This window comes from Ictidomys tridecemlineatus, chromosome 11 (genome assembly GCF_052094955.1).
Source record: "Ictidomys tridecemlineatus isolate mIctTri1 chromosome 11, mIctTri1.hap1, whole genome shotgun sequence".
NCBI lineage: Eukaryota > Metazoa > Chordata > Mammalia > Rodentia > Sciuridae > Ictidomys > Ictidomys tridecemlineatus.
The window spans coordinates 11076734-11085921 of NC_135487.1; the positions used below are offsets into that span (position 1 = coordinate 11076734).

The 9188-nt window shown below is 61.9% G+C and overlaps 1 protein-coding gene across 1 annotated transcript in view; it reads left to right on the forward strand.

Annotated features, from left to right (window-relative positions):
• Window positions 1–7945, forward strand: part of LOC101972164 (protein-arginine deiminase type-3) — an 18158-nt gene extending 10213 nt beyond the window's left edge. The window contains exons 5-10 of the mRNA XM_078027747.1: window positions 58–209; window positions 1341–1485; window positions 1590–1692; window positions 4112–4191; window positions 5504–5629; window positions 6715–7945. Coding sequence (XP_077883873.1) covers window positions 58–209; window positions 1341–1485; window positions 1590–1692; window positions 4112–4191; window positions 5504–5629; window positions 6715–6948 — 840 coding nt within the window. The 3' untranslated portion in view covers window positions 6949–7945. The remainder of the gene's footprint in view (window positions 1–57; window positions 210–1340; window positions 1486–1589; window positions 1693–4111; window positions 4192–5503; window positions 5630–6714) is intronic.
• The last annotated feature ends 1243 nt before the right edge of the window (window positions 7946–9188 follow it).

The window sequence follows — 9188 nt, forward strand, 5'->3', positions numbered from 1 at the left end:
CCGAGTCAGTCCAGTCCTCCCTGCCTCCCCGCCCACCTGACTCCCGTCTCCCACCAGGGTCAGGATTTTGGCTACGTGACTCGGGAACCACGGGACAGGTCTGTGAGCGGCCTGGACTCCTTCGGGAACCTGGAGGTCAGCCCCCCCGTGGTGGCCAACGGGAAGGAGTACCCCCTGGGGAGGATCCTCATCGGGGGCAACCTGCCCGGGTGAGAGGACACGGACTGGCATCTGGTGGAGGCTGGGGCGGGCATGGTGACCAGGGCCAGGGCCAGGGACCACTCCACGCCTGGGCACCAGCAGGGAGTGACGTCACTGTAGTCCTACATGGCGGCGGGGGTGGGGCCGGGGTGGGGGGGAGGGCTGTTCCCGACGCCCTCGGCACCTGAGAGCCAGAGCCGGGACCTCGGAGATGGCTCAGTTTGACCCTTAATTCTCCAGGTGGGCCCAGGGAGGGTGGGTGACTAGGCCTGGACCTTCTGATTCTGGAATAAACACATGATGCTGACCACAGCGTCCACCAGTTAGCAGTGACAGGAGACAGGCTTCTCTTCCCCACTGTCCCAAGAGACAATGCATTTGAGCCAGAGCTCATTCATACTACAGTGTAAATGACTAACAGCGGGTCTTTCCCTGAGCATGGGGCAAGGGCTATATGAGACGTGCAAAGTGACCTGCTGGTGACACAGATAGACTCACAGACTGTGAGTTACTGAATGTGTGGCACAGAAGAGCTGGTGGACAAGGAATGACACCACAGTGGTCATTTGCTGTGGAACAGATCAAGACACTGAGCCAATCAATTCAGCAAAGCTGTTAGAACAGACTCAGGATCAAAGAGTAGATAACCCAGAGTCCAGCTTTAGAGGGGACCAGCTGTCCTCAAGTACATGATCCCCCAGAAAGAGGAAATATAAACAGGATTTAAATCCACAAACCTAAAATACTGTAAGGCCCTGGGGATGCTCTATCCACCTCTCTCCCCACTGACATCCAGGAAGGTGAAGTGCAGCAAGAGAGATGTAAGTTAAACTCAAGCAAGAACTGCCTGACCATGGAGGGATGGAATGTGGGTGTAAAACTGGTGACTCGGAGTCGATAAGAACAGGGTCTGAGGGTGGTTCTGAGGATTTGCCCAGGTGGCAGGGCCTGGTGGGTCACTGCCCTGGTGTGACTGACCTGTCCCCAGTCTGCCTCATCGGGAACGCACCTGGTGGGGTATGAAATGCACACATTTATGGGCCTTTTGTAAAGTCAGGTTCTGCAGAACTCTCGGGGTCTGGGCTTCCATTTCCTCGTGGAGTCTTTCTTATTTACGTGCCTTCTTAACCCTGTGCCAGGTCGAGGGGCCGCCGGGTCACCCAGGTGGTGCGGGACTTTCTCCACGCCCAGCGGGTGCAGCCGCCCGTGGAGCTGTTTGTGGACTGGCTGGCCGTGGGCCACGTGGACGAGTTCCTGAGCTTTGTCCCTGCCCCGGACGGGAAGGTGAGACTCGGTGGCAGGCCCCTCCCGGCATCTGGGGCAGGGGCAGGGCTGCAGGGGCTGAGCCGGGCCGGGCCGGGGCTCAGCCGTCCACGCTCCACACACAGGGCTTCCGCATGCTGCTGGCCAGCCCCGCCGCCTGCTTCAGGCTCTTCCAGGAAAAGAAGAAGCGGGGCCACGGCAGGTCCCTCCTGTTCGAGGGTGTCATCGGTGGGTAACGGTGCTGCGTCACGAAAGAAGGGACACGGTGGCTTCAGAGAGGGATGGCTGGTTTTAAAGCAGTGCTGTCCCCCCAGATTCAGGACCCCTGACTCCAGCCACTGCTGCCCGTGTTGGGCAGAGCTGAGGCAGGAGGGTGGGGACTGTCCATATGGGTGGGCATGGAGAAATTGGGGACATAGCCCGCCTGTGATCAGTACAGTTGCACCAAGCTTTCTGTTAGAAGGTTCTGGAACTTGGAGTTCAGTGTTCTGTGTCACCTTCTTGGATCCTAAGGACTTGTGTTTTGTAAGTGAAGTCCGAGGGGTAAATCAGGCATGAGCTGAAGACTTGCAGCCTCTGCCTCCCAACCTCCCTGCCTCCCCAGATGGGCTCTCTGCTGCCCACTCCCTTGTCCTCCGGATCCCAGCTGCCAGGTCTCCCTGACTCTGTCACCGCCCGGGGACACTGTGGTCCTATTCCCCCAGCAGGAGCTTGGGCCTGGGATCTGCCTGCAGGGACATGTGCTGGGGGCTTGGCCGGGGTGAGCCCGCAGCAGCGCATGGCCGGTGAGGGGCTCCCACGCTCTGATTGCAGCGGGCCAGGTGGGGTGGCGGGCCTGGGGGGAGGGGCGGGCCTGGGGGGAGGGGCCTGGAGCCCTCCAAGATGCACAGTTTGCGGGTCTCATTCAGGGGCTGCCTGGCCACTTGTGCGCTGGGCACATGCACCAAGTCAGGGCTCCGCCTCTGGGTGCTGTGAGGGTCCACCCTGTCCCATGTATGTCCCAAGCTCAAAGGAGTGCCACATCAAATAACAAGTTGAAAACCCTGTGGCAGGCTGAGAGGTGGGAGGAGCAGCGGCTGTGGGTCAGTACCCCGAACGGCTCCTTCCTCCTGCTGTTTGAAGGAGGAACCCACGTTTCCGTGTCTCACAGGAGGGGTTTGGAGGGGCAGGGCCACCGTCTGGGCCAGCGTGCAGGGGTGTCTGCCAACTCCTCCCCCTCCCGTCCCCACTGTGACCACCTGATCCCCAGGGGGACCTTCCTGAAGCCTGGGGTCCCTGGGTCTCAGGGCAAAAGCCCCTTTGCCATTGGAGCATGGATTCTCCTGGTCCATGGCCACCTGCGTAGGCACATGACCCCGAGACCAAAGCTACCCCAGAGAGGAGACTGCAGGGTCCCCAAGTATCCTCCCTGCCGAAGTGCCCCGGCCTCTGTGCTGACGTCACCCTGTGCCCAGCACGACACTGGGACCGGCCATAAAGTAGAAGCCCATAATTCCCAGTCCATCGCTCCCAAAGGGACCGCGGCTCGATTCCCGTGAACCCAAAGTAAACCTTAAAAATCCTCCAGTCCAGAGCGGCCGGGCCAGGCGGGGCGGGGCGGGGAGTGCCCCCTCATCTTCCCTGGGGACCAGGTTCACGGTGAGCTGGCCCAGAATCAGGTCGAGAGGAGTTACCCCAGGCCATGCAGCCACCATACTCAGGGCCGACCCACAGGCGTGGTCATGGCTTCACAGAGGTAGAGGTGGCACCAGTATTAGGCACCCAGGTGTGCCACACGTGCTCGTGGACATCACCACCCTGATCCCCAGAGACCTGGGAGGATTCCAGCCAGCCCCCTTCAGACCCCAGGAAGGGGAGGCGCAGAGGGGGGAGGCACTGGCTGGAGGGGGCAGCTGAGCTGGGGCAGCAATGGAACCAGCTGCCTCCACCTGGGCTGGAGGAAGGGAACCACAGGTGTATGTGTGCTGCAGGGAGCCCTCCCCTCCCCCTCTCCAGCCTAAGGCCCTGTGACCACTGAGCCCCCAAGCCCCAGCTGTATGACCTTGGGTGAGTCGTCTGGCCTCCCCAGCCTCGTCTCCTCATCTGTAAAGTGGAGATGATAATGCGTACCTCGTAGGGTGAGACTCCTGAGATGCTGGGCGCTGGACTCAGGGCAGCACAGGCCAAGTGCAGGTGACCAGTGAGGACTGCGAGCGGTCGTCCTATCCTCCCTGCACCTGTCCGGCCATCTCCATGGGACCCCATCAGGCAGCAGGAAAGCTGGGCTTCTGGGGAGCCACCTCCTGCAGGGCAGGCCAGGGCCTGATGGTGTCCACTCCCAGAACTCGCTGATTGACTGCTCAGAGAGCCGACAGAGGTCGGCCCTGGGGTGGGGGCGGACAGCGACGGACCCAGGTCCCCTCAGCCAAAGGAAGAGCAGCCGCTACTCAGCGCCCTGGGGGTTGCAAATTTCCAACTCAGCGCCTTCCTACTTCCAGCGACTCAGTAAGCCTAGGGCTCACGGAACAGAGGCGGCGGGACCCCGACTTCTGCGGTCCGTCCTGGACTTGCAGAAGGCCTTGCGTGTGCAGGAGTCAGAGAGGCGTGAACTTGGCCTTTGCCCGTGTGCCTCCCAGAGCCAGTGGCCCTCTGTCTCTCCCCTCCACAGGCAATGGGCGGGTCAGGACCATCTCCATCAACCAGGTCCTTTCCAACGAAAACCTCATCAGCTTTAATAAGTTTGTGCAGGTACAGAGGCGTGGCTGTGAGTGGGAAGTGGGCGGGGCTCGGGAAGGAGAGGGCGGGGCTTGGGGCAAGAGGCAGGTCAGAAAGTGGGCGTGGCTCGGGACAGGAGAGGGTGGGTGGATAGTGGGCGGGGCTTGGGCCAAGGGGCGGGGTGGAAAGTGAGCGGGGCTCGGGACAGGAGAGGGTGGGTGGAGAGTGGGCGGGAATTGGGACAGGGGCGGGGTGGCAAGTGGGCGGGGTTTGGGACAAGAGGCAGGTCAGAAAGTGGGCGTGGCTCGGGAAGGGAGTGAGGTGGGGAAGTGGGCGGGGCTCTGGACAGGAGAGGGCTGGGTGGGAAGTGGGCGGGGCTTAGGACAGGGGTGTGGGCGAGGCTCGGGACCGGAGGGGCAGTATGGAAAGTGGGTGGGACTCGGAACGGGAGCAGGGTGGAAAGTGGTCTAGAAATAGCAAGGGCGGGGCTTGGGTAGCAGGGGTCGGAGACTCACAGTTCAGGACAGCCCAGGCTGGAATGGCCCAGACACAGGGGCTCCAGTGCCCACCTTCCTCCTGGGAGAAGGTGTGAGTGTTGTGCACCTGAGGAAGACAGGCAGCCATTGGCTGTGAGCATCCACAGAGGTGTGACCTCAGGGAGGGTTGGAAGTCCACGAGGAGCATCACCGAGACCACCATGTGGGCAGGAGGAGAGGAGGCGAGAGACCAGTGGGCAAGCCGCTTGGTCACCCAGGCAGAGGGCTGGACTTTAGACCAGACAGAGGCAGTGAAGGCGGTGGGAAGTGGCCATGTCAGGGGCAGGTTCTACGGGTAGTGCCCCCAGGACTTGCTGTTGGATTGGACACAGAGGTGGGAAGGAAGGAGAGAAAGACAGCAGACTTGTGGCTAGGCAGCCAGGGAGAGCTGGAGAGCTCTGCAGAGCAGCTGGCTTGGGGGTAGAGATAAAGAGTCCATCTTGGGACCCATCTGAGCAGAGATGCCAAGGGGGCGGTTGTCCTCGCGAGTCTGAGCTCAGGACATAGACAACCCTATACAGAGAGGGGCAGATAGGAACTTGGGACCTGTCAGTGTTTTAATGTAGAGACTGAATGAGATCCCTAAGGAGGGAGGATTTCAGAGAAGAGGGTCAAAGATGGAACATTCCGGAACCCTCTCAGTTTAGCCAGTGGGGCATAGAGCAGGTATATCTCCACCAAGGGGCACAGAGGTGAGGTTTGTGTGGAGGGTTGATCCGTGGGCACGCGGTCCTCATGCCCCTGCTCAACTGCGTATGCCCCCAACACACATGGCAAGGTGTCCCCAACTCGGCCCCTCCCACCCCCAGAGCTGCATCGACTGGAACCGCGAGGTGCTGAAGCGGGAGCTGGGGCTGGCCGACCGCGACATCATCGACATTCCGCAGCTCTTCAAGTCCGAGAGGAGGAAGGCCACCGCCTTCTTCCCGGATTTGGTGAGGCCCCCACCTGGGACCTGGGCCTTCCTACAATGAGGCTCCAAGCCTCTGTCCCCCAAGCGGGGACACGTTTAATGGCAGTCATGTTTGGGATTGTGGTGGCTGGAGATTGGTCTGACGCCATGGCTTTCGGTGGCTGTCCGTCATGGTCCCTGCAACTGGCCAAGCCCTGGCTCGAGGGCTGATGTTGGTGGAGTGAAGGGATATTTGCACCTGGGTTCCTGGGGCTATTCTGTCCCCATGCTCCGGCTCGTGACTGTGCAACACCCACGTCTATCCTGACGTGGTTCCAGATGGCCCCGCTCTCAGGAGCTTGCACTCTGATCCGTGGAGAGGGACACTCTCGTCACCTCTGAAAACCAGTCCCTTGATCTACTTCTATTTCTATTTCAGTTGGGAGGGGAGGGCGAGTGCCCCCAGTTTAGGGGGTAGGAGTGGCGGTCCAAGAAGGCTTCCCGCTAGGGGCCTCATTGAGCCCTAAGAGGCTGCCCCCACCCGGCCCTCCAAGTCTTGCATCTGAAACACACACCTGGGGCCCACTGGGTCCGGGTTCAGCAGCCTGAGCGAGGGTGCGGGAGGCTGCTGCAGCTCGATCCGCCCCCAGGTGGCGCTGGCGTGCCCTTGGGTCACCTGCTCTCCCTCCTTCCCCCAGGAGCTGAAAGCCGCGGGGCCTTTCCTCACCACCTTTGCTTCACCTCCTTCCTGCCTCTCTGGCTCTGCCTCTTCCTTCCCGTGGCCCTGCGAGGTGCCCCTGGAAGCTTGGGCAACGTTCCGGTTCTTGGGTTGGCAAAACGGAAGCTTAGAGGCTCTCCGCAGCCGGCCCCGGCCAGAGGGAGACTTGACAAAAGGACACTGCGTAACCTGAGGGCAGGGACAGTGGCAGAGGGCCACAGGAGGGCCTGGGCCTTTCTCCTCATGCCCTCCCCCTCCTTCCCGGGTGCTGGCTTTGCTGCCCTCCCCTGGGACAGATCTGGATATGGCCACCTCATTGGGTCCCGCATAGGGTCAGCTCCGACCTGGGTTAGGGTGGGGGTTCCGCGGGGCCAGAGCTGTCGATTCAGCGCTGTCCCCCCCCCCTGCAGGTGAACATGCTGGTGCTGGGGAAGCACCTGGGCATCCCCAAGCCCTTCGGGCCCCTCATCAACGGCCGCTGCTGCCTGGAGGAGCAGGTGCGCGCCCTGCTGGAGCCGCTGGGGCTGCACTGCACCTTCATCGACGACTTCACGCCCTACCACATGCTGCACGGCGAGGTGCACTGCGGCACCAACGTGCGCCGGCAGCCCTTCGCCTTCAAGTGGTGGCACATGGTGCCCTGAGCCCGTCCCCCAGCCTCCCCTCCCCCCGCAGTGGTGGCCCCCGAACAACGAGCATCAAGAGACCCCCAGGCTCCAGATCAAATGCCGGGGGCGGGGGTGACCCGTCCCTCTCAGAAACCTTTCCCTAGAAGCGTCCACCCCTCGCCTGCGGCCTGTTTGGTTCTCAGGCATGAATCTTCTTGGCCTCTCACGAAGAAGGACCTCACTTCTGTGGCTCTCATGTGACCCATGGGGACTCCCCACAAAAGTCCCCTCACCTCCAGTTCCTCTGTTCGGTGGGAAATTCGCTTTGGGGTCTAGAAGTTTCCACACATGTCACCAGCCATCTGGGCCTGTGTGTCCTAAGGGGGGGAGGCCCTGCTTTGGCCTGGTTTCCTCCCCCACAGGGACACAATCGTAGACCACTCAACACAGGACAGGGGACATCCTACCCCAAGCCACCCCGTAGAGAGGGACCTAAGGGTTCATTTAGGACAAAGTGGGACCATCATCCCCCTCTAAGCTCCTGGCCAGGTGTCAACTCTGTCCCACCTGAGCCTTCATGTGGCAGGTGCCTGTAGAGTCACGTGAGACATACGCACGCCCCCGTCATCTGACACCCAGAACCTGAATTCCTGGAGATGAAAGTAGCCTGGGGATTGGTGGAGATGGGAAAGACCTGGGTACGAGGATGGAAGTGTCCTTCAGAGCTCACAGGGCTGGCCCTGGTGGTCCACCTCCTGATGAGGACGCTTTGTTCATCCTGGGACTTCTCTGTGCAGGGGGCACCCTGATGACTTGGCCGTGGCCTCGGCCTTCTGTTGACCACAGGTCGGGGTTGCCACATCCTGCCAGGCTGGGGAGAGGCGGGCTGGCAGGGCTGGGTCCACGGAGACAGCTCTGGAGGGACAGCTTTGGGGATGCGCTGCTTGGGCCCGGGTGGGCGTGGGGAGAGGCTTGGTTTGGGCTTCGAGTGTGTTCTGTACGCGTCGCGCTGCGTTTCCCTCACAGCTAATAAACCCGCAGAAACACAAATGCTGTGGGTAGAACCTTGCTCCTTTGGGCTTGGGGTGGGACAGCAAGGATCGGGGACTCTCTGCCACTGAAGGCCTTGTTGGCCTGACCTCCAGGAATTTGGGGCTGATAAACCCAAATTTGGGCAAGCAGGTAAAGTCACCATAGAGCCGGCTGCGGCTGCCCCGACAGCTGTGATGAGCGCGAGGCCCGGAGGAGGCCTGCGTGGCAGGGCAGGGCCGGGGCTGGGGCTGGGGTGGCCCTGGGGCTGGGGTGGCCCTGGGGATGCCCGAGTGCCATGGAGCCTGGTGCCTGCTCAGCCCTGGCCGCACCCGCCTTGCTGCCCACACCCATGGAGAGGCGCGGCCCACCCTGTGACTAGCCCAGTGGGCTCCCTCAGGGGGACCCCAGAACCAGAAAGCACAACCAGGAGATCCGAGAGTGAAGGAAGGCTGCTAGTCACCAGGCCAGGAGCCAAGCAGTGTCTCTCTGGGCAGAGACGGCAAGGGACTCTGGGGACAGAGGTGCCTTTGCCCACTGGGGAGACCCTCACGGGTAGAGGCAGTGCTTTCCTGCGCATGGGCAATTCCGGAGCCGACTTCAGCGGTGGGGTGGGGTGGGGGCGCCCTGGGTGGCGTTGGCTGGTTGAAGCCAGTCCCTTCTGGTTTTCTCATCTGAAAAGAGCAATTTAAAGGGGTGTTAGCCATCCTGAGGGGCAGCAGCCCCCTGCCCGAGTACAGCCCCAGAGTTCGTCCCAGCAGCCGACAGCCCCCTGTGAGCATCAGGGGCGCCTCCCACCTGTGCCTTCCAGAGCCCCCCGTTTCCTCTGAGAAGCAAAGCACAGAAACACACCCAGGGCAGCTGCCAGGTGACAGGAGGGGACACCACAGGCTTCCCAAGGCTGCCCTGGCCGCCCAGGACTTCCCATCTCTGGAACTGTCTCCCAGCGCCCCCTCACGTGCCCAGGTCTTGACAGGGTGAGGGCACCTGCTCCCCAGGGGGACCATCCCGCGAGGAGGATCACACACGGGAGGGCGAAGGGCCGTTGGGAGGACAAGATGAGGTGCAGGGGCCTTCCCCACCCCGTGCCCTCCGGGCCCACAGGCTCCAGGGGACTTAGGGTCCCCCTGTGCCCCAGCTGGTGTGGGTGGGACAGCTGGACGGCAGGAACCCCAGCCCCACCATGTGGAGAGAGGGGGGCAGACTAAATCCCGAAACGCCATCCACCTGCGACCTGGCAGAGGACA